Source organism: Pristiophorus japonicus, chromosome 11, assembly GCF_044704955.1.
Source record: "Pristiophorus japonicus isolate sPriJap1 chromosome 11, sPriJap1.hap1, whole genome shotgun sequence".
NCBI lineage: Eukaryota > Metazoa > Chordata > Chondrichthyes > Pristiophoridae > Pristiophorus > Pristiophorus japonicus.
In genome coordinates this window covers 214,861,951-214,885,885 of record NC_091987.1, presented here as the reverse complement: position 1 = coordinate 214,885,885, position 23,935 = coordinate 214,861,951, and the positions used below count along the sequence as shown (strand labels likewise).

The 23,935-nt window shown below is 48.3% G+C and overlaps 1 protein-coding gene across 1 annotated transcript in view; it reads right to left on the bottom strand.

The window, feature by feature from the left end:
* LOC139276478 (succinate dehydrogenase [ubiquinone] cytochrome b small subunit B, mitochondrial-like) overlaps window positions 1-19,395 on the bottom strand; it is a 34,818-nt gene extending 15,423 nt beyond the window's left edge. The window contains exons 1-2 of the mRNA XM_070894538.1: window positions 19,309-19,395; window positions 6,239-6,349 (exon numbers count right to left, since the gene is read on the bottom strand). Of these exons, the coding sequence (XP_070750639.1) occupies window positions 6,239-6,349; window positions 19,309-19,357 (160 nt within the window). The 5' untranslated portion in view covers window positions 19,358-19,395. The remainder of the gene's footprint in view (window positions 1-6,238; window positions 6,350-19,308) is intronic.
* Window positions 19,396-23,935: the final 4,540 nt, after the last annotated feature.

The window sequence follows — 23,935 nt, the reverse complement described above, 5'->3', positions numbered from 1 at the left end:
GTAACGTTTTTCACCCAGAGGTTGGTGGGGGTCTGGAACTCACTGTCTGAAATGGTGGTAGACGCAGAAACCCTCATCCTATTTAAAAAGTACTTGAAGTGTTGCAACCTACAGGGCTACGGACCAAGAAACTTGAAAGTAGGATTAGGCTGGATAACTTATTTTCCGGCCAGCACCGACACGATGGGCCGAATAGTCTCTTTCTGTGCTGTAAATTTCTATGATTCTATGAGTAGATCTGTAATAGCAGCAGAATATGTTATGGAAAGATGCAGCTCCAATATACGGGTTTTAATTTCTGCATCAATTCCCGGTTATAGGGCAGATTAATAGGCTAATTAGAAGTGCAGTACATTCGCTTCCCTAATCCTGCAGAGGTGGCTATTTTAGTGACACTATCGCAGCAGACATTTAGCAGAAGTGAGGCACGTGAGGGCTGTGCCATACAGGCATGGATCGCTACCGGACATTTCACAGCAGACTACCCAAGGGCCAAATCGACAGAGGTCGAAAGCAAGCAGACTGACCACTTCCCTTCTCAGTTACAACAGTTACGTGTGCCTGGGGAGGCAGAGTTGAAACACAGTTTCTGTAACAACACTAATGGCTCCAGCGTTGAGATAGATGAAGTAGCCACACACCATTCACAAAAGGAAACTACTGAAAAAACTTCCCTCGTTCATTATCAGCTTACCACCCAACATGTGCCTGCCTTCTGGAACTCCCTCTTTAAATCTCGCTGCCCTTCCAGCTATGGCTCAGTGAGTAGCACTCTCACCTCAAGTCAGAATGTAGTGCGCTCAAGTCCCACTCCAGGGACTTTGAGCACATAAATCTAGGCTGACACTCTGCAGTACTGAAGGAGTGCTGCACAGTCGGAGGTGTCATCTTTCAGATGAGACGTTAAACTGAGGCCCCATCTACTCGCTCAGATGGACATAAAAGATCCCATGGCATGAAAAACAAAGGCAGACTTGGATCTATATAGCGCCTTTCACATCCACCGGATGTCTCAAAGCACATTACAGCCAATGAAGTACTTTTGGAGTGTAGTCACTGTTGTAATGTGGGAAGCAAGGCTGCCAATTTGCGCACAGCAAGCTCCCACAAACAGCAACATAATAATGACCAGATAATCTGTTTTAGTCATGTTGATTGAGGGATAAATATTGGCCAGAACTCCCCTGATCATCTTCGAAATAGTGCCTTGGGATCTTTTACGTTCACTTGAGAGCAGATGGGACCTCAGTTTAACGTCTCATCCGAAAGACAGTACCTCCAACAATGCAGCACTCCCTCAGCACTGCACTGGAGTGTCAGCCTAGATTTTTTTGCTCAAGTCCCTGGAGTGACACTTGAACCCACAACCTTCTGACTCAGAGGCAAGAGTGCTACCCACTGAGCTACAGCTGACACTATTTCGAAGAAGAGCAGGGGCGTCATCCCCGGAGTCCTGGCCAATATTTATCCCTCAATCAACATAGCAAAAACAGATTAATTGGTCATTATCACAGTGCTGTTTGTTGGAGCTTGCTGTGCGCAAATTGGCTGCGGTGTTTCCCACGTTACATTAGTGACAAAAGTGCTACCTTGGCTATAAAGTGCTTTGAGATATCCGGTGGTTGTGAAAGGCGCTATATAAATGCAAGTCTTTCTTTTTGCCTATATTGAAAGTCTTCTCCACATTTTTGGCCCCATCTGTTAATCCCATCCATCCGGCCTTGCCTGTGATTTGGTATCCACCCTTTTCCCTCGATTGCACCGTAAAGTGCTGAGAAATCTCTCCAATGTGGAACTACGGAAGCGCAAGTTGCTGCTATAAAAACAGAGCATTTCAGCGCCTTTACTGTCACCTAGTGTTTACAGTAGAATGCTGCAGCACATTCCACCAAAGTAAAGCAAGCTGTGAACATGCAGGACAGCATAGCTGATCTAAGCAGTGAATCCTACTGTGAGCACAGAGCAGATGATAACTGAAAACTGTTGGGAATAATGCATAACTACATATTACTTTGTGAAGGCATGCCATGTACTTGCTTTCTCTACAGTTTGATTCAGAAAGGTATAGTTCAACAAACAATAACAGGGGAAGAAATCTGTGCAGGCAACAGATTAAGTTTGTAGTTCAGGTACGAACCCTTCTTAAGAATGTTGAGTTCTGAAGAAGGCTCTGCACCAGCAACAATCCTGTCTGTTCTCTCTACAGGTGCTGACTGACGTGCTGTGCTTCTCCAACATTTTGTTTTTTTTCTAGAATTATAGAAACAGGAGGCCATTCAGCCATTCGAGGCTGTTCCACCATTCAATTACGCCATGGCTGATCTGTACCTTAACTCCATCTACCCGCCTTGGTTCCGTAACCCTTCACAGCATTGGCTAACAATATAATCATCATCATCATAGGCAGTCCCTCGAAATCGAGGAAGACTTGCTTCCACTCTAAAAGTGAGTTCTCAAGTGACTGTACAGTCCAATACGGGAATTACAGTCTCTGTCACAGATGGGACAGACAGTGGTTGAAGCAAAGGGTGGGTGGGGAGTCTGGTTTGCCGCACGTTCCTTCCGCTGCCTGCGTTTGTTTTCTGCATGCTCTCGGCGACGACACTCAAGGTGCTCAGCACCCTCCCGGAGGCGCTCTATCCACAATAATCTACCGTTCTGATGAAGGGTCGCCTCCTTTGAAACGTTAGTTCTGTTTCTCTCTCCATAATAATCTACCAATCTCAGTTTTTACATTGTCAATTGACCCCCAGCATCAACAGCTTTTTTGGGGGGGTGGGGGGGGGGAAAGAGTTCCAGATTTCCACTGCCCTTTGTGTGAAGAACTGCTAGCTGACATCACCCCTCAATGACCTGGCTTTAGCTTTATGCCCTCTTGTTCTGGACTCTCCCCACCAGAGGCAATAGTTTCTCTCTATCTATGCTATCTGCTCCTTTGATCATCTCGATTAGGACACCTCTTAACCTTCTCTACTCGAGGGAATACAAGCCTAGTTGTAAAATAAGCAAATTACTGTGGATGCTGGAAACATAACATAAGAATATAACATAAGAACATAAGAATTAGGAACAGGAGTAGGCATCTAGCCTCTCGAGCCTGCTCCGCCATTCAACAAGATCATGGCTGATCTGGCCGTGGACTCAGCTCCACTTACCTGCCCGCTCCCCGTAACCTTTAATTCTCTTATTGGTTAAAAATCTATCTATCTGTGACTTGAATACATTCAATGAGCTAGCTTCAACTGCTTCCTTGGGCAGAGAATTCCACAGATTCACAACCCTCTGGGAGAAGAAATTCCTTCTCAACTCGGTTTTAAATTGGCTCCCCCGTATTTTGAGGCTGTGCCCCCTAGTTCTAGTCTCCCCGACCAGTGGAAACAACCTCTCTGCCTCTATCTTGTCCATCCCTTTCATTATTTTAAATGTTTCTATAAGATCACCCCTCATCCTTCTGAACTCCAACGAGTAAAGACCCAGTCTACTCAATCTATCATCATAAGGTAACTCCCTCATCTCCGGAATCAGCCTAGTGAATCATCTCTGTACCCCCTCCAAAGCTAGTATATCCTTCCTTAAGTAAGGTGACCAAAACTGCACGCAGTACTCCAGCTGCGGTCTCACCAAAAATCGGACAAAAAAAAACAGAAAATGCTGGAAATACTCAGCTGGTCAGACAATATCTGTGGAGAGAGAAACAGAGTCAACGTTTCAGGTCGATATCCTTTCATCAGACCTCGTCGATGTAAACCTTTCCTTATAATTTAACCCTTGTAGCTCTGGTATCATTCTGCTGAATCTGCACTGCTCCCCTTCCAAGGTTCACACACCCCTCCTGAGGTGTGATGCCCAGAATCACCCCTAAAAAAGGAAACGGAATGACTGCTTCCAACTCATTATTCATTAAATGCAAGTAGAGCCTTCGGCCGCCTGAGGTAGTGTGTTCGATGACCAGGCCCTCAAATCTGCCACCAAGCTCATGGTCTACAGGGCTGTAGTAATACCCGCCCTCCCATTTGGCTCAGAGACATGGACTATGTACCGTAGACACCTCAAGTCGCTAGAGAAATACCACCAACGATGTCTCCACAAGATCCTGCAAATCCCCTGGGAGGACAGACGCACCAACATTAGCGTTCTCGACCAGGTCAACACCCCCAGCATTGAAGCACTGACCACACTCGATCAGCTCCGCTGGGCAGGCCACACTGTTCGCATGCCAGACACAAGACTCCCAAAGCAGGCGCTCTACTCGGAACTCCTTCACGGCAAACGAGCCAAAGGTGGGCAGAGGAAACGCTACAAGGACACCCTCAAAGTCTCCCTGATAAAGTGCGACATCCCCACTGACACCTGGGAGTCCCTGGCCATAGACCACCCCAAGTGGAGGAAGTACATCCAGGAGGGCGCTGAGCACCTCGAGTCTCATCGCCGAGAGCATGCAGAAATCAAGCCCAGGCAGCGGAAAGAGCATGCGGCAAACCAGTCCCACCCACCCTTTCCCTACTGTCCCACCTGTGACAGGGACTGTGATTATTGTATTGGACTGTTCAGTCACCCAAGAACTCATATTTAGAGTGAAAGCAAGTCTTCCTTGATTCTGAGGGACTGCCTCTGATGACTTAAATGGAAAGAGATCACAAAGTGCTGTGGTACAGCGGGACCAGAGGGTCCTTGTGTATGAAACACAAAAAGTTAGTCTGCGGGTACAGCAAGTAATCAGGAAGGCAAATGGAATGTTGGCCTTTATTGCAAGGGGAATAGAGCATAAAAGCAAGGAAATCGTGCTACAACTGTACAGGGTACTGTTTTGGACTCCTTACTTAAGGAGGAATATACTTGCAATGGAGGCAGTTCAGAGAAGGTTCACGAGGTCGATTCCTGAGATGAGGGGGTTGACTTATGAAGAATGGTTTAGCAGATTGGGCTTTGGAGTTTAGAAGAATGAGAGGTGATCTTATTGAAACATATAAGACACCAAGGGGACTCGACAAGGTAGATGCAGAGAGGATGCTTCCACTCGTGGGGGATCTAGAACTAGGGGGCATAGTTTAGGAATAAGGGGTCACCGATTTAGAACTGAGATAAAGAGGAATTTCTTCTCTCAGAGGGTCGTAAATCCCCAGAGAGCTGTGGAGGCTGGGTCATTAAATATATTTAAGGTGGAGATAGACAGATTTTTGAGCGATAAGGGAGTCAAGGGTTTATGGGGAGCTGGCGGGGAAGTGGAGCTGAGTCCATGATCAGATCAGCCATGATCTTATTGAATGGTGGAGCAGGCCTGAGGGGCCAGATGGCCTACTCCTGCTCCTACTTCTTATGTTCTTACGAACCGGAAGCTTATGCCAATGAACAGAAGCTGCACAGAAGCAGTCTGCACATTAATCTTGAAATTTCGTTGATGTTTCTGCTTTTTTTTCCCCCAATCGAGCCCGAGACCCCCCCGAAGTCTCGCTCCGTATTCGAGATTTTCCCCCAGGCCCGCTCCCTGTGCCCGAGATTTTCCCCCAGGCCCGCTCCACGTTCGAGATTTCTCCCAGGCCCGCTCCGTGTTCCCGAGATTTTTCCCCAGGCCACGCGAGTCCCGAAGCGAACAACCGGAAAAACACAAGACTGTGCATCTGCAACCATTTCCGCTTCGTTGGCAGCAGTCGCGTCCAAAAGGGAAACACTGCAGGTCCAAGCCCAGCTCCAGGGCTTCATTTAGACCAAAAACTCAGAACAATGTCCGAGGTATCGTCCTTCAAGTGAAATTTAAACCAAGGCCCAGTCTGGGGAATTGGCTCAAGGGGATGAATGGCCTACTCCTATTCCTACGGAAAGCACATTGGGGCACTTTTGAGAGATTTCATGAAGCACGATATAAAATGTTCTTCCTTTCTCACAGCCCCAGCTGATCTGCAACTCTCACACACACCGTCTGTGCCTGCCACACGCGGGACAAGTACACTGCTTTGCCAATAGTTTCTTTCCTTTTCTGGTCATCCTGCTGCCAGACCACTGCCACAGCTAATCGCCCGAACCAGACACACGGTTTCTAAGAGAACCCCACGGCGAACTTCCTGACAGCAATCTAAACCTGCGGCTAATAGCCTATCCTACGTGTCTGAATCTCGGCCCCGTTATCACAGGAAGTCAGTGTCGAAGTTATGGGTGCAGTTCCCGACTTCTCCCATCCTCCACCAAAACAAAAAGTTTGGACGTGCCAGATCTAACTGAACCCCGCAGGTACAACACTTACCAAAATGGCTGGGAGACGTGTGAATCTGCAAAGCCAGAAGTACTGGGGGCTGCTGGGTCTTTCTGGAAGCAACAAGAGGTCTGGCCACCAATGATTTACTGAAGAACGGTGCTGTCGAGAAGCAGAGAAAAATAGGCATTAAACTTTAAATTTCTCTCAACAGCAGCTGCAAAATATAAAATGCTTTCAAAATATACTTACCTAGTTATCATTTCTCTGTAGAGGAGGTTACAATAATACTTTTTCTTTTTTATATTATATAAAAAAATAATAGAAGTGTTCGGCAAACTTTTATTTGTGGAGCATAGGACAGCAGAAGGCCATTCAGCCCCACAAGCCTCTTCCGCCACTCAATTAGATCATGACTGATCTGTATCGTAACTCCATCTACCCACCTTGGTTCCATAACCCTGAATACCCTTGCCTAACAAAAATCAAGCAAGGTCAGTTTTGAAAATTTTCAATTGACCGCCCCCCCCCCCCCCCCCCCCCCCCACAGCCTTAAAAGCTTTTTGGGGGAAGAGAATTCCAGATTTCCACTACCCTTTGCGTGATGAAGTACGTCCGGACATCAAACCCGAACGGCCTAGCTCTAAATTTTAAAGGTTAATGCCCGGTATTCTACACTTCCTTACTAGAGGAAATAGTTTCTAGCGATTCTTGCGCCAGGGTAGATAAACAAGCCACGTGCCTGTTTTTATCACAAGCGATATCGTGGACCAGTGATAAAATGCAGTTGTTGCACGTGTGTGTAATACAAACACCTTGGGAAATACTTTTTGGGGACGTGCCGCTTTTAATTCAACCAGTATTGCAGCCGACGTTCACCAAAAAAACACATGGCTGTACAAGAGCGTTACCTGTTGGAGAAATAGACCAGGATTTAGGTTTAGGTCATGGGGGGGGGGATACAGATGCAGTCAGGAGCAGTCTCTCCCCAAAAACTTCCTTCAATAATCTTCTCGGGGTCATGACTAATGTGAGGAATCGATTCCCAAAAGAACTGGCAGCCCTCGCCCAAGTGGCCATGCTTCATATACGAGTGTGAAAAACTCACCTCTTCTGAGGGAGGAGGGAGGAAATCGCGGCCGAGCCCAACCTCTGCAGTGGTGGGAAGGCTTGAAGGATCAGAGGGAACATAAGGACATAAATAGGAGCAGGAGTAGGCCATTTGGCCCCTCGAGCCTGCTCGTCAATTTAATAAGATCATGGCTGATCTGATCCTGGTCTCAACTCCACATCCCTGCCCACTCCCCATAACTCTCGGCTCCCTTATCGTTCAAAAATCTGTCTATCTCCGCCTTTAAAATACTCAAAGACCCAGCCTCCACAGCTCTCTGGGTCAGAGAATTCCAAAGATTCCAGCAGAAATTCCTCCTCATTTCTGTTTTAAACTATGGCTCCTAGTTCTAGATTTCCCCCGCGAGGGGAATCATCTTCTCTGCATCTACCCTGTCAAGCCCCTCAGAATCTTATATGTTTCATTGATACCACCTCTCATTCTTCTAAATTCCAAGGAGTATAGGCCTGCAGTGTCCAAATGTGACCTTTTCTGCATCCGCCATTAGTGGACAACATCCATGAATGCGTTTATATACGTATATATACCACCCTTCCATCGTGAAAATCCTTCGCAAAACCCAACTTCTCGATCAAGCGCTCAGTCAGTTTTCCTAAACCTCTCCAATGAGACGTATTGTCCACTCGGATTCCTTCTGTCTGCTGTTTCTCTTATCCCTCCCTCCAGTCCCTGCACCCCCTCCATGTAAAGCTCCCTGGAACATTTTCTATATTAAAGGTTCTATATACAAGTGCAACTTGTGCCTTTTGTCAGCAGAGGTTCGGGATCTAAGCTCCAAACCCAAAGAGTGAGGAAAATAAATCACAGCAACAAACGATCTTCCTGGTCCTCCAAAAACCCACGGTCTTTGTCACACACCCAGAGTATCAAAGACAGCACTACTGGAATAGGTTATCCTGTTACAAATCATGTTAAACTCCGAACACCCAGAAAAATGCACCATGTAAACTAAATGCAGCGCACTTTGTTTAAATCCAGCTGCATATCTGGACTGTGACCTTTGAACCCAGATGGCTGGCAACAACTTGCATTTGAAAAGTAAAAGTCTCAGGGCACTTTAAAGGCACGAAAAAACGTACACCGAGCAGCGACTTAGGTAGGTAGCTGAAGGCGCGGTGGAAAAGATAGGTTTTGAGAAGCATTTAAAAGTGGGGAGAGAAGGTGGTGGGTTTCAGGAAGAGTGTTCCAGAGTATACAGGCAAAACAGCTGAAGGCTCTTCCACATGTGGCGAAGCAGCGATGGGGAAATGCTCAGGAAGCCTGGGGTGGAAGAGTGGAAGGCACGTACCGCCACGGAGGATTGGGGCGGTTACAAGTGGAGGCATGGCGCAAGGCTATGGAGAGTTTTACAAATGGGGAAAATAATGTTAAATTTAAGAGTGGAGAGGACAGAGGATGGGCAATAAATTCTGGTGTTGCCAGTCACGCCCATATCCTGTGAATGATTATTAAAAACTGTGAGTGGGACTTCCTGCAGGATAGGACGCGGAGAGTGGACTTTGGAGGAGTTTGATTTTATGTAGGGTGGAGCTGGAAAGCCAGCAAAGAAATCAATGGAGCTTGGAGGTAATGAAATCTAGCCTGGAAGTGATAAAGGTGTGGATACAGGTTTTAGAAGTGACGGTCAAAATGGGGATTTGAAGTTCAGCTTAGGGTCAAATAGATCTTCAAGACTATACACCACGAAGCAAACACAAGAACAAAAGAAATAGGAGCAGGAGTAGGCCATTTGGCCCCTTGAGCCTGCTCTGCCATTCAATGAGAACATGGCTGATCTTCTACCTCAACTCCACTTTCCTGTACTATCCCCATATCCCTTGATTCCCCTAGAGTGCAAAAATCTATCGATCTCTGACTTGAACATACTCAACAACTGAGCCTCCACAGCCCTCTGGGGTAGACAATTTCAAAGATTCACAACCCGCTGAGTGAAGAAATTTCTCCTCATCTCAGTCTTAAATGGCTGACCCCTTATTCTGAGACTGTGACCCCTGGTTCTTTCCCAGCCAGAGGAAACATCTTTCCTGTATGAATTTAGTATGTTTCAATGAGATCACCTCTCATTCTTCTAAACTCTGGAGAATATAGACCTAGTCTACTCAATCTCTCAAAGGACAATCCCACAGCCCCCCTCCCCCATCCCAGGAATCAGTCTGGTGAACCTTCGTTGCACTCCCTCTATGGCAAGAATATCCTTCCTTAGATAAGGAGACCCAAACTGTACACAATACTCCAGGTGTGGTCTCACTAGGGACCTATATAATTGCAGTAAGACATCTTCACACTTGTACTCAAATCCTCTTCTAATAAAGGCCAACATACCATTTGCTTTCTTAATTGCTTGCTGTACCTGCATTTTAACTTTCAGTGATTCGTTTACAAGGACACCCAGGTCCCTCTGAACACCAACATTTCCCAATCTGTCAACATTTTAAAAATACTCTGCTTTTCTATTTTTCCTACCAGAGTGGATAACTTCACATTTCTCCACATTATATTCCATTTGCCATGTTGTTGCCCACTCACTTAGCCTGTCTCTATCCCCTTGAAGTCTCTTTGATTCCTGCTCACAACTTACATTCCCACCGAGCTTTGAATCATCAGCAAACGTGGATATATTACATTGGGTCCCCTCATCCAAATCATTATCATAGAAACATAGAAAATAGGTGCAGGAGTAGGCCATTCGGCCCTTCTAGCCTGCACCGCCATTCAATGAGTTCATGGCTGAACATTCAACTTCAGTACCCCATTCCTGCTTTCTCGCCATACCCCTTGATCCCCCTAGTAGTAAGGACCTCATCTAACTCCTTTTTGAATATATTTAGTGAATTGGCCTCAACAACTTTCTGTGGTAGAGAATTCCACAGGTTCACCACTCTCTGGGTGAAGAAATTCCTCCGCATCTCGGTCCTAAATGGCTTACCCCTTATCCTTAGACTGTGACCTCTGGTTCTGGACTTCCCCAACATTGGGAACATTCTTCCTGCATCTAACCTGTCTAACCCCGTCAGAATTTTAAATGTTTCTATGAGGTCCCCTCTCATTCTTCTGAACTCCAGTGAATACAAGCCCAGTTGATCCAGTCTTTCTTGATAGGTCAGTCCCGCCATCCCGGGAATCAGTCTGGTGAACCTTCGCTGCACTCCCTCAATAGCAAGAATGTCCTTCCTCAGGTTAGGAGACCAAAACTGTACACAATACTCCAGGTGTGGCCTCACCAATGCCCTGTACAACTGTAGCAACACCTCCCTGCCCCTGTACTCAAATCCCCTTGCTATGAAGGCCAACATGCCATTTGCTTTCTTAACCGCCTGCTGCACCTGCATGCCAACCTTCAATGACTGATGTACCATGACACCCAGGTCTCTTTGCACCTCCCCTTTTCCTAATCTGTCACCATTCAGATAATAGTCTGTCTCTCTGTTTTTACCACCAAAGTGGATAACCTCACATTTATCCACATTATACTTCATCTGCCATGCATTTGCCCACTCACCTAACCTATCCAAGTCGCTCTGCAGCCTCACAGCATCCTCCTCGCAGCTCACACTGCCACCCAACTTAGTGTCATCCGCAAATTTGGAGATACTAGATTTAATCCCCTCATCTAAATCATTAATGTACAGTGTAAACAGCTGGAACCCCAGCATAGAACCTTGCGGTACCCCACTAGTCACTGCCTGCCATTCTGAAAAGTACCCATTTACTCCTACTCTTTGCTTCCTGTCTGACAACCAGTTCTCAATCCATGTCAGTACACTACCCCCAATCCCATGTGCTCTAACTTTGCACATCAATCTCTTGTGTGGGACCTTGTCGAACGCCTTCTGAAAGTCCAAATATACCACATCAACTGGTTCTCCCTTATCCACTCTACTGGAAACATCCTCAAAAAATTCCAGAAGATTTGTCAAGCATGATTTCCCTTTCACAAATCCATGCTGACTTGGACCTATCATGTCACCTCTTTCCAAATGCACTGCTATGACATCCTTAATAATTGATTCCATCATTTTACCCACTACCGAGGTCAGGCTGACCGGTCTATAATTCCCTGTTTTCTCTCTCCCTCCTTTTTTAAATCGATTGTGATTAGCTGAGGCTCAAGCCTACGTGACTGTCACAGCACTTCAAAGTAGATCATTATTATGCAAAACTCTTCAAGAGGTGCAATACGATGCTTACACGTTTTCCTTCAATCTTTGGCACAGGTCCACCCTTCATGTTCCACATGCTGTCGACAAAGTCCTGGGTACCAAAAATACCTGGTATAAAATCTTCCCCTGCACACATTCCTGACAATATTTTTCCCTTATAAAATCCCCACATATAAATCACACTGCAATTACACACTCAGCACCCCCACTGGCAGGAGGGTGTATTTACTTCATGACAAGTGTATATAGCCATTTCCCATTATTAATCTGGAAACAGAAATTTATAATGGAAATATACAAAAAAAGAACAGTATACATTACTTTTAATTGGGGCTGAATTATATCTTCATGCCCTGATATAATTATCCCACCCCTTACCCTGCTTCACCTGAAGCCTAAATGTCGCGACACCCAGTGAAAGAAAATGACATTACATTTATAGAGTGCCTTTCATGTCCCAAAGCATTTTTACAGCCAATTAATTACTTTTTAAAGAGTAGTCAATGTTGCAATGTAGAAAACGCAGTAGTCAATTTGCACATAGCAAGCACCCACAAACAGCAATATGATAATGATCAGATAATCTGTGGATAGAGGGATAAATATCAGCCCAAGACATTGGAGATAACTCGCCCTGCACTTCTTCAAAATAGTGCCATGGGATCTTTTACGTCCACCAGGGCAGACGGGAACTCGGTTTAACGACTGATCTGAATAACATAAGAACATAAGAATTAAGAACAGGAGTAGGCCATCTAGCCCCTCGAGCCTGCTCCGCCATTCAATAAGATCATGGCTGATCTGGCCGTGGACTCAGCTCCACTTACCCGCCCGCTCCCCATAACCCTTAATTCCTTTATTGCTTAAAAATCTATCTATCTGTGACTTGAATACATTCAATGAGCTAGCCTCAACTGCTTCCTTGGACAGAGAATTCCACAAATTCACACAACCCTCTGGGAGAAGAAATTCTTTCTCAACTCGGTTTTAAATTGGCTCCCCCGTATTTTGAGGCTGTGCCCCCTAGTTCTAGTCTCCCAAACCAGTGGAAACAACCTCTCTGCCTCTATCTTGTCTATCCCTTTCATTACTTTAAATGTTTCTATAAGATCACCCCTCATCCTTCTGAACTCCAACGAGTAAAGGCCCGGTCTACTCAATCTATCATCATAAGGTAACCCCCTCATCTCCGGAATCAGCCTAGTGAATCGTCTCTGTACCCCCTCCAAAGCTAGTATATCCTTCCAAAAGGTGACCAAAACTGCACGCAGTACTCCAGGTGCGGCCTCACCAATACCCTGTACAGTTGCAGCAGGACCTCCCTGCTTTTGTACTCCATCCCTCTCGCAATGAAGGCCAACATTCCATTCGCCTTCCTGATTACCTGCTGCACCTGCAAACTAACTTTTTTTTGGGATTCATGCACAAGGACAGTCCTACACGGTCCCGGGCCGGACAATCCACGATAACATCCATCTGGTCTGGGACCTCATCCATTGTTCCCAGGAGGCTGGTCTGTCGGTCGCCTTCCTATCCCTCGACCAAGAGAAGGCGTTCGACAGGGTGGATCACGACTATCTGCTCGGAACTCTGCGCGCTTTCGGGTTCGGGACGTATTTCGTCGCCCGGATCCGACTTTTGTACGCCGCCGCGGAGTGTCTGATTAAGGTTAACGGGTCCTTGACGGCGCCCCTTCGCTTTAGGAGAGGGGTGCGCCAGGGATGCCCCATGTCCGGCCAGTTATACGCCGTTTGCGTGGAGCCTTTCCTGCGCCTCTTGCGGACGAGGTTGACGGGACTGGCTCTGCAAGGGCCGGGCGTGGAGGTCGTCCTCTCGGCTTACACCGATGACGTGCTCCTCGCGGTAGAGGATCCCGCTGACCTGCGGAGGATGCGTGAGTGCCAGGAGATTTACTTGGCCGCGTCCTCCGCCAGGATCAACTGGGAGAAATGTTCCGGACTCCTGGTGGGTCAGTGGCGGGTGGACTCCCTGCCGGAGGAGCTCAGGCCTTTTGCCTGGAGCACGACCCATCTCCTCTATCTGGGAGTCTACCTTAGCCCCGATGAGGGAGCCTGGCCGGCGAACTGGCAGGAGCTGGAGGCCAAGGTCGCTGCTCGCCTAGGGCGCTGGACAGGACTGCTCCGAGTGCTGTCCTACAGGGGTCGAGCGCTAGTCATAAACCAGCTGGTGGCCGCAATGTTGTGGTACCGGCTGGTCACTTTGACCCCTCCCCCTGCGTTTGTCGCCAAGATACAGAAGAAGCTGGTGGACTTCTTCTGGAACAACAGGAAGCACTGGGTCTCTGCCGCGGTCTTGAGTCTCCCGCTTGAGGAGGGCGGTCAGTCGTTGGTGTGCGTCAGCACCCAGCTCGCGACTTTCCGTCTTCAGACCCTGCAGAGATACCTTTACGTCAAGCCCCCTCCTAGGTGGTGTGCTCTGGCGAGGTATTTCTTCCGCCAGCAGCGCGACCTCAATTATGACACGCAGCTCCTGTTTGTGAACTTGGGGGGTGCCAGGACCGCCCTCCGGGAGCTGCCTGTCTTTTACAGGGAACTCATCAGGGTCTGGAACAAAGTCTCCACCAAGCGCAGCTCTCCGCCGGCTGGAGTGGCGGCCGTCCTGCAGGAACCGCTGCTCGGGAATCCGTACCTCCACGGCCGAGGTTTTATGTGGCGGTCGGAAGAGAGGGCTGTGGCTGGTGAGGTGACCAGGGTCAGGGACCTGCTCGATGGCGGAGGAGCGGGCTGGATGGCGCCAGACACGCTGGCGCGGCGCCTAAATTCTGCCAACGTCCGCCACGCGGCCGATGCCATCGAGTCGCTAAAAACAGCTCTGGGCCCGACTCCGTTAGGTGCATCGAGGGGGCTCAAGCACGTGGGGAGATCCCGTCCGAACTGACCCCCGTCCGGACGGAATTCCTCATCGGCGCCAAACCCCGGAACCTCCCTCGGGGCCGGCGCCTCACAACTTGAGCCGCCTCGGGGAAATCCCCTCCGTGCCTTTCAGTTCCGCGCGGAGGGGTTTCCTGTACGGGCTGCTCCTGCACACCCTCAACTTTGCCATCCTCGCCGGCCGTCCGGACATGCCATGGCGTACCATCTTGCCGTCCGGAGGAGGCGGGGGTCCCCGATGGAGGGCACTCTACGCAGGGGTCCTCCCACTATTCATCGGGGACTTGGCCTGGAGGGTGGTGCACGGAGCAGTGCCGTGTAACAAATTTTTAAGCCGGTTCACGGACTCGCAGGCCGCCTGCAATTTCTGCGGTCTGGAGGAGTCCGTGTTCCATGTTTTTATTGAGTGCACAAGGTTGCAAGCCCCTGTTCCATTATTTGAAGGGGCTGCTCCTGAAATTCTGGCTGCACTTCAGTCCCACTCTCCTGATCTTTGGGCACCCTGTGCGGAGGGGAGCGGGTAGATCCGAGGGCCTCCTCGTAGGACTGCTCCTGGGCACGGCCAAGGGTGCCATCAGCCGGTCCAGGCAGCGGGCGGTCGAGGGGGTCGTTCAACCTGACTGCCTGCCTCTCTTCCGCTCTTACATCCGGTCCAGGGTGTCCTTGGAGATGGAGCACGCGGTGTCCACCGGTACGCTCGCGGCCTTCCGCGAGAGGTGGGCACCGGAGGGACTGGAGTGCATCATCACGCCCGGCAACCAAATTTTAATTTGATTTTACGTTTTAAAGTTTAATTTGTTTTAATTGCCGGAGCTTTTAGTGTCCCCCTTCCCTTTTATAGGGGGCACTGGGGAAAATTGTGATTTTAGTGCCCAAAAAAAAAGGAAACAAAAAGAAAAACACAAAAAAAAAAGGGGGGGGAAAAAAAGGGCCTTGTAAATGTCTGGAGTGTCACCCAGGTCGGGTGGCACCGTTTAATGTTTTATGTTTTTGCAGGTGAACTCCAAAAGAGTTTCATGCACAAGGACTTTTAGTGTCCCCCTCTCCTTTTATAGGGGGCACTTGGAAAAATGTGATTTTAGCGCCCAAAAAAAAAAAAAAAAAAACACAAAAAAAGGAAAAAAAGGGGCCTTGAAAATGTCTGCTGTGTCACCCAGGCGGGTGGCACGGTTTAATGTTTATGTTTTTTTTTTCAGGTAAACTCAAAAGAGTTTCATGCACAAGGACCCCCAGATCCCTCTGCACCTCAGCATGTTGTAATTTCTACCCATTCAAATAATATTCCCTTGTACTATTTTTTTTCCCCCCAAGGTGGATGACCTCACATTTTCCGACATTGTATTCCATCTGCCAAACCTTAGCCCATTCGCTTAACCTATCTAAATCTCTTTGCAGCCTCTCTGTGTCCTCTACACAACCCGCTTTCCCACTAAGCTGTGTGTCATCTGCAAATTTTGTTACACTACACTCTGTCCCCTCTTCCAGGTCATCTATGTATATTGTAAACAGTTGTGGTCCCAGCACCGATCCCTGTGGCACACCACTCACCACCGATTTCCAACCCGAAAAGGACACATTTATCCCGACTCTCTGCTTTCTGTTAGCCAGCCAATTCTCGATCCATGCTAATACATTTCCTCTGACTCCGCGTACCTTTATCTTCTGCAGTAACCTTTTGTGTGGCACCTTATCGAATGCCTTTTGGAAATCTAAATACACCACATCTATCGGTACACCTCTATCCACCATGCTCGTTATATCCTCAAAGAATTCCAGTAAATTAGTTAAACATGATTTCCCCTTCCTGAATCCATGTTGCGTCTGCTTGATTGCACTATTCCTATCTAGATGTCCCGCTATTTCTTCCTTAATGATAGCTTCAAGCATTTTCCCCATACAGATGTTAAACTAACCAGCCTATAGTTACCTGCCTTTTGTCTGCCCCGTTTTTTAAACAGAGGCGTTACATTAGTTGCTTTCCAATCCGCTAGTATCTCCCCAGAGTCCAGAGGATTTTGGTAGATTATAACAAATGCATCTGCTATAACTTCCCCCATCTCTTTTAATACCCTGGGATGCATTTCATCAGGACCAGGGGACTTGTCTACCTTGAGTCCCATTAGCCTGTCCAGCACTACCCCCTTAGTGATAGTGATTGTCTCAAGGTCCTCCCTTCTCACATTCCCGTGACCAGCAATTTTTGGCATGGTTATTGTGTCTTCCACTGTGAAGACCGAAGCAAAATAATTGTTTAAGGTCTCAGCCATTTCCACATTTCCCATTATTAAATCCCCCTTCTCATCTTCTAAGGGACCAACATTTACTTTAGTCACTCTCTTCCATTTATATATCTGTAAAAGCTTTTACTATCTGTTTTTATGTTTTGCGCAAGTTTATTTTCGTAATCTATCTTTCCTTTCTTTATTGCTTTCTTAGTCATTCTTTGCTGTCGTTTAAAATTTTCCCAATCTTCTAGTTTCCCACTAACCTTGGCCACCTTATACGCATTGGTTTTTAATTTGAGACAGTACTTCCAACAGTGCAGCACTTCCTCAGTACTGCCCCTCCGACAATGCGGCACTCCCTCAGTACTGCCCCTCCGACAATGCGGCCTCCCTCAGTACAGCCCCTCTGACAGTGCGGCGCTCTCCAAGCATTGCCTCTCCAACAATGTAGCACTACCTCAGTAATGCCCCTCTGACAGTGCAGCGCTCCCTCACTGGAGTGTCAACCGAGATTTTTGTGCTCAAGTCTCTGGAGTGGGACTTGAACCCACAACCTTCTGACTCAGAGTGCTACGCACTGATTTTATATTTGCCTCAATGACTACAATATCCCGTACAAGGCCATCCGACAACTGAAGAACAAGTCATCAGGAGCAGATGGAATCCTTGCCAAAGCACTAAAACATGGTGTAGAAGCATTACTGGCGTCGATCTATCTGGAAGAAGGAGATCATGCCAGGAGATCTGAGACGCTGTAATCGTGACCATCTTCAAAAAAGATGACAAATCCAACTGCGGTAACTACAGAGGAATCTCCCTGCTGTTGACCAACGGGAAAGTCATGGCAAGAATCCTCCTGAACTGATTTCTTCCTCTGGCTGAAGAAGTCCTCTCAGAGTCGCAATGCGGATTCCGCCCATTAAGGGGCGCAAAGTACATGATCTTCACCGCTCGGCAGAAACAAGAGAAATGAAGAGAACAGCACCAACCCTTGTACATGGCCTTCTTCGACCTCACAAAAGCCTTTGACATGGTCAACCTTGAGGGATTATGGAGCATCCTCCTCAGATTTGCCCTCAAAAGTTTGTCACCATTCTCCGCCTGCTCCACGATGACATGCAAGCCGTGATCCTATCTGCGTCATCGCACCAATGCTCTTCTCGATCTTCCTTGCTGCAATGCTCCATCTCACCCTCAACAAGCTCCCCACTGGAGTGGAGCTAAATTACAAGACAAATGGGAATCTGTCCAACTTCGCCACCTCTAGGCCAGATTCAAGGTCGTCCCATCCTCAGTCATCGAACTACAGTACGCAGACGATGCCTGCATGTACGCACACTCGGAGGCCAAACTCCAAGCCATTGTCAACACCTTCACCGAGGTGTACGAGAGCATGGGCCTTACGCTAAACATCTATAAGACAAAGGTCCTCTACCAACTTGCCCCCACCACACAGCACTAACCCCCAGTAATCAAAATTCATGACGAGGCCTTGGAACGTGGCCCATTTTCCATACCTCGGGAGCCTACTGTCAACAAGGGCAGACATCAACGACGAGGTCAAACACCACCTTCAGTGTGCCAGCGCAGCCTTTGGTCGCCTGGGGAAGAGAGCGTTCGAAGACCAGCACCAAGCTCATGGTCTACAGAGCAGTGGTGATACCCGTCCTCCTCGCGGGCTCAGAGACATGCAGCAGGCGCCTCAAAACACTGGAGAAGTACTAATGCTGCCTCCGCAAGATCTTGCAAATCCATTGGCAGGATAGGCACACTGTCAGTGTCCTCAATCAGGCCAACATAGATTTTTTAACCAATAAGGGAATTAAGGGTTATGGGGAGCGGGCGGGTAAGTGGAGCTGAGTCCACAGCCAGATCAGCCATGATCTTATTGAATGGCGGAGCAGGCTCGAGGGGCTAGATGGCCTACTCCTGTTCCTAATTCTTATGTTCTTATGTTAACATCCCCAGGTCGAAGCACTGACCACACTTGACCAGCTCTGATGGGCGGGCCACATCGTCCGCATGCCCAACACGAGACTCCCAAAGCAAGCGCTCGGCTCGGGGGCTCCAACGAGCCAAAGGTGGGCAGCGGAAACGTTACAGGGACACCCTCAAAGCCTCCCTCTGATGAAGTGCAACATCCCCACCGACACCTGGGAGCCCCTGGCCACAAGACCGCCCCGAGTGGAGAAGCATCCGGGAAGGCGGCGAACACGTCAAAAGTCTCTTCGCCGGGAGCACGGGGGAAGCCAACCGCTTGACGGCGGAAGGAGCGCGGGCGGCAACCCAGCCACCGCCTGCCCCACCCTGTGACAGGGAACTGTGTGTGGGGTTCCCCACCCCCCCATTGGACTCATGGGTCTCCCGGGCAACTCACGGCAGAGTGGAAGCAAGTCATCCCTGACTCCGGGGGACTGGCGATTGATGGTGGCTGCAATGTCCCGCGTGCAGCCAGGAGACGGACCGGTGACCGGGGCCCACTCGGGGCGGCCCTGCGGCGGTTGTGGGGGGGGGGAAGGAGAGCAGGGTCGCCGTTACCAGGGTAACCGGGCCTCGGCGGGCGGTGCAGCCTGCGCTGCCTTTGACTTTCTGCCGCCCTGGCACAAAAGTGGCCGACACCCGCCTCCCGCCGGCAAACCGACCGCAGCGGGCCGAGCACCGCTGCGACCTTTCCCCGCCCCCGAGTCCCGAGGCGGCAGGGACGGTCACTCACGCTTAAAGCCGCGTCCGCACGCCGGCGCCAGCCTGAACACGGCCGCCATGTCTCACACTCCAACCAAGGTCACCCGGCCGGAAGCAATTCGCGGGTCAGCGGCGAGCGCGGAAATGCGCACGCGCATGCTCCTGGGCACTAAAGGATGCTGGGAGTTGTAGTCTTGGGCTGTTTTGACCTTTCTTGCAAGTTGCCATTGAAAAATAAAGACTTGCATTTTCTGTTAACAGCGCCTTTCTCAACCACCGGCCGCCCCAGAGCGCTTCACAGCCAATGAAGTACTTTTTAAAGTGTAGTCACTGTTGTAATGTAGGAAACAGGGCAGCCAATTTGCACGCAGCATGCTCCCTCAATGTGACAATGGCCAGATAATGTTTTTGTTACGTTGAACGAGGGATAAATATTGGCCCCAGGTCACCCCCCTGCTCTTTTTCAAAATAATGCCACGGGATCTTTTACATCCACCTGAGACGGCCGACAGGGCCTCGGTTTAATGTCTCATTCGAAAGACGGCACCTCCAACAGTGCAGCGCTCCCTCAGTACTCCTCCTCCTCCGACAGTTCGGCACTCCGTCAGTACTGCTCCTCCAACAGTGCAACGCTCCCTCAGTACTGTCCCTCCGACAGTGCAACGCTTCCTCAGTACTGCCCCTCCGACGTGCAGCGGAGGCTCCCTCAGTACTGCCCCTCCAACGTGCAGCGGAGGCTCCCTCAGCACTGAACTGGAGAGCCAGCTTAGAGTTTTGTGCTCAAGTTCCTGGAGTGGACTTCAACCTACAACCTTCTGACTCAGGCGAGAGTGCTACCCACTGAGCCACGGATGACACACTATTTGTTGTCACTGCAATTACTATTGGTTGCTTTTAATTATGTTTTCTCCTTGTGGTTTCTGTTTCCCATACTCTAATTATGGTGCTAATGACTGTGTCTCTTATAACAGCAGACTTTCAACTTTAAGAAAATGTTATGGGGGTGAAAATGTGTCCAATGATGAAGGTGTAGCTAAATTTGCAGGAAGTTCAGGGGCAGCTTTAGGTTCCAGTAACTTTGACATAATCCCTTCATGTATTCCGTTTGATGCAGAACATACTAGGTAAATTAGAAGATTGTGGGTACAAATCCTGTTCAGGACTTGAGCTAATAATCAAGGTTACTATGACATCGCTGAGCGAGTGTTTAGAAGAAAAGTTAAATCAAGTCCTGTGGTTCAGATGGATACCGTTGACTATTTAAAGAATTGGGAATTCTCTTGGTAACTTGGCCGACATCACCGAAAATATCTAAAAGCTGTTTGTCGGATCTTGCTAAACATAAGAACAGTCACAGCACTTTAAAGTAATTCACAGTGAGTGGTTGAAGCAGATATAATTGCATCTTTTAAAGGAAGAGTAAATAAACGTTTGAAGCACAGGAAGGTACAGGGTTATGGAGAGAGCAGAGCAGTGGGTTTAGATTTGAATTGATCTAATGAAGAACTGGCACAGATACAAAGGGCTGTGTCATAAACTTTTTTTCGTTGACTGTTTAAACACTTTTTGAGATTTCTGATAGACATGATAGCATGGTACATGAATGTATTTCTTTTCTAATTAAATTCAGCAAGGTTTACACACTGACTTGAGCCCTGAAGATTCCGTATCCCATTGCAGATTACATGCTACATGAGATTTCGAGCACACATCCGAACAGCATAACTAAAACCACCTAATTCCATCTTTGTAACATTGCCCGTCTCCACTCGTGCCTCAGCTCATCCACTGCTGAAACCCTCATCCATGCCTTTTTACCTCTAGACTTGACTACCCCAACGCACTCCTGGCTGGCCTCCCAAATTCTACCCTACCTAAACTAGAGGTGATCCAAAACTCAGCTGCGGTGTCCTAACTCGCACCAAATCCTTCTCACCCATCACCCCCCCCCCTGTGCTCACTGACCTACATCGGCTCCGGGTTAAGCAACGCCTCGATTTCTAAATTCTCATCCTTATTTTCAAATCCCTCCCTATCCCTGCCTCGCCCCTCCCTATCTCTGTAATCTTCAGCCCCTGAGATGTCCGCGCTTCTCTAATTCTGCCCTCTAAAGCATCCCTGATTATAATCGCTCAACCATTTTGACTGTGCCTTCAGCTGCTTGGGTCCCAAGCTCTGGAATTCCCTCCCTAAACCTCTCCGCCTCTCTACCTCTCCTTCTTCCTTCAAGATGTTCCTTAAAACCTCTCTCTTTGACCAAGCTTTTGATCATTGCTCAAATTTCTACTTATGTGGCTCGGTGTCAAGTTTTTTTGTCTCCTGTGAAGCGCCTTGGGACGTTTCACTAAAGGCGCTATATAAATATAAGTTGTTGTTGGAGTTGCACTGCACTACAAAGGCAACTGGAAATGGAGAATCCTTGAAGTTACAATTTCTGTTGCAGTATGTTGGTTCGTAGAAAATGAGGTCAAATATGACACCTGTGAAAAGATCAAAAACAAAGTGTAAAATCTCGAAAAACCAAGAGTGACAATTCTGCAACTTGCGTCATGCGTTCCATTTAGATTCCGACTACATGGTACAACTTTTAAAGGGGTGCAGGAAACCTGGGGGTGTCCATACAGAAATCTTCAAAGGTGGAAGGACAAATTGAGAAGGCTGTTAAAAAAAGCATATGGGATCCTGAGCTTTATAAATAGAGGCATAGAGTTAAACCGGAAGTCAATGCAGGTCAGTGAGCACAGAGGTGATGAGTGAGCAGGACTTGGTGCGAGTTAGGACACGGGCTGTTGAGTTTTGGGTCACCTTTAGTTTAGGTAGGGTAGAATGTAGGAGGCCAGCCAGGAGTGCATTGGGATTGTCAAGTCTAGAGGTAACAAAGGCACGGATGAGGGCTTCAGCAGCAGATGAGCTGAGGCAGGGGTGGAGACAGACGATGTTACGGAGGTGGAAATAGACGGTTTTAGTTATGCTGCGAATATGTGGTCGAAATCTCATTGCAGGGTGAAATATAACACCAATGTTGCGAACAGTTTGGTTCAGCCTCAGCCCAGAAGTTGGGGAGAGGGATGGAGTCACTGTCTAGGGAACGGAGTTTGTGATGGGGACTGAAAACAATGGCTTCGATCTTCCCAATATTCAATTGGAGAAAATTTCTGCTCAATTGGATGTCGGACAAGCAGTCTGACGATTTAGAGTGGAGGGGTCGAGAGAAGTGGTAGCGAGATAGAACTGGGTGTCATCAGCATACATGTGGAAATTGATGCTGTTTTTAAAATGATGTCGCCAAGGGGCAGTATGTAGCTGAGAGATAGGAGGGGACCAAGGATAGATCCTTGGGGGACACCAGAGGTAACGATGCGGGGGTGGGAAGAGAAGCTATTGCAAGTGATTCTCTGGCTACGATTAGATAGATAAGAATGGAACCAAGTAGATAAGGTCATAAAAAAAGGGCTGGATATTGAGTCTTATGGCAAGACGATAGAATATGTAATGGTGAATCTATATAAAACCTTAGTAAGACCACAGTTGGTGCAGTGTGTGCAGTTTTACACTTCACTTAGTAAGAAAGAATTTGAAGCAATCATCATCACCATAGGCGGAATCATAGACGGTCCCTAAAATGAGGATGACTTGCTTCCACACCAAAAGGGATGAGTTCACAGATGTTTCAATAAAGGACCCGATGTTCCAGTCCTGAACTCCAATTGACGGGGCGGAAAATGCCTGTACGTGGATTTTTTTAATGTTTGGTGACCGTTGTACATCAGCCACCACACGGGATTGATGGAGATAGGTCTTTATCCAATGGCAAGGGTTAACCAGGACGACTGGAGACCAGCTCTGCTGCACAGACCTAGTGCGCACATATCGCAGTGTGGATACGGTACTCATCATCATTATAGGCAGTCCCTCGGAATCGAGGAAGACTTGCTTCCACTCCCAAAGTGAGTTCTCTGGTGGCTGAACAGTCCAATACGAGAGCCCCAGACCCTGTCACAGGTGGGACAGACATTCGTTGAGGGAAGAGGTGGGTGGGGCTGGTTTGCCGCGCGCTCCTTCCGCTGCCTGCGCTTGACCTCTTCACACTCTTTGCGTTGAGACTCGAAGAACTCAACGCCCTCCCGGATGCACTTTCTCCACCTCGGGCGGTCTTCGGCCAGGGACTCCCAGGTATCAGTGGTGATGTCACACTTTACCAGGGGGGCTTTGAGGGTGTCCTTGTAACATTTCCGCTGCCCACCTTTGTCTCGTTTACCATGAAGGAGCTCCGCATAAAGCATTTGCTTAGGGAGTCTCGTATCTGGCATGCGAACTATGTGGCCTGCCCAGTGAAGCTGATCGAGTGTGGTCAGTGCTTCAATACTGGGGATGTTAGCCTGGTCGACTGATGTTGGTGCGCCTGTCCTCCCAGGGGATTTGCAGGATCTTACAGAGACATCATTGGTGATACATCTTCAGCGACTTGAGGTGCCTTCTATACATCATCTTTGCCTCAGATCCATACAGGGTACAGAACTACATCCTGTTTGGATGCTGCATGGTCTGAGGAAGTATAAATATGAAGAAAGACTTTTCTTAGAATAAAGGATATTATGGGATAACATGAAGGTGTTTAAAATCATGAAAGGATACAAGGCTAAATATGACACAGGGCA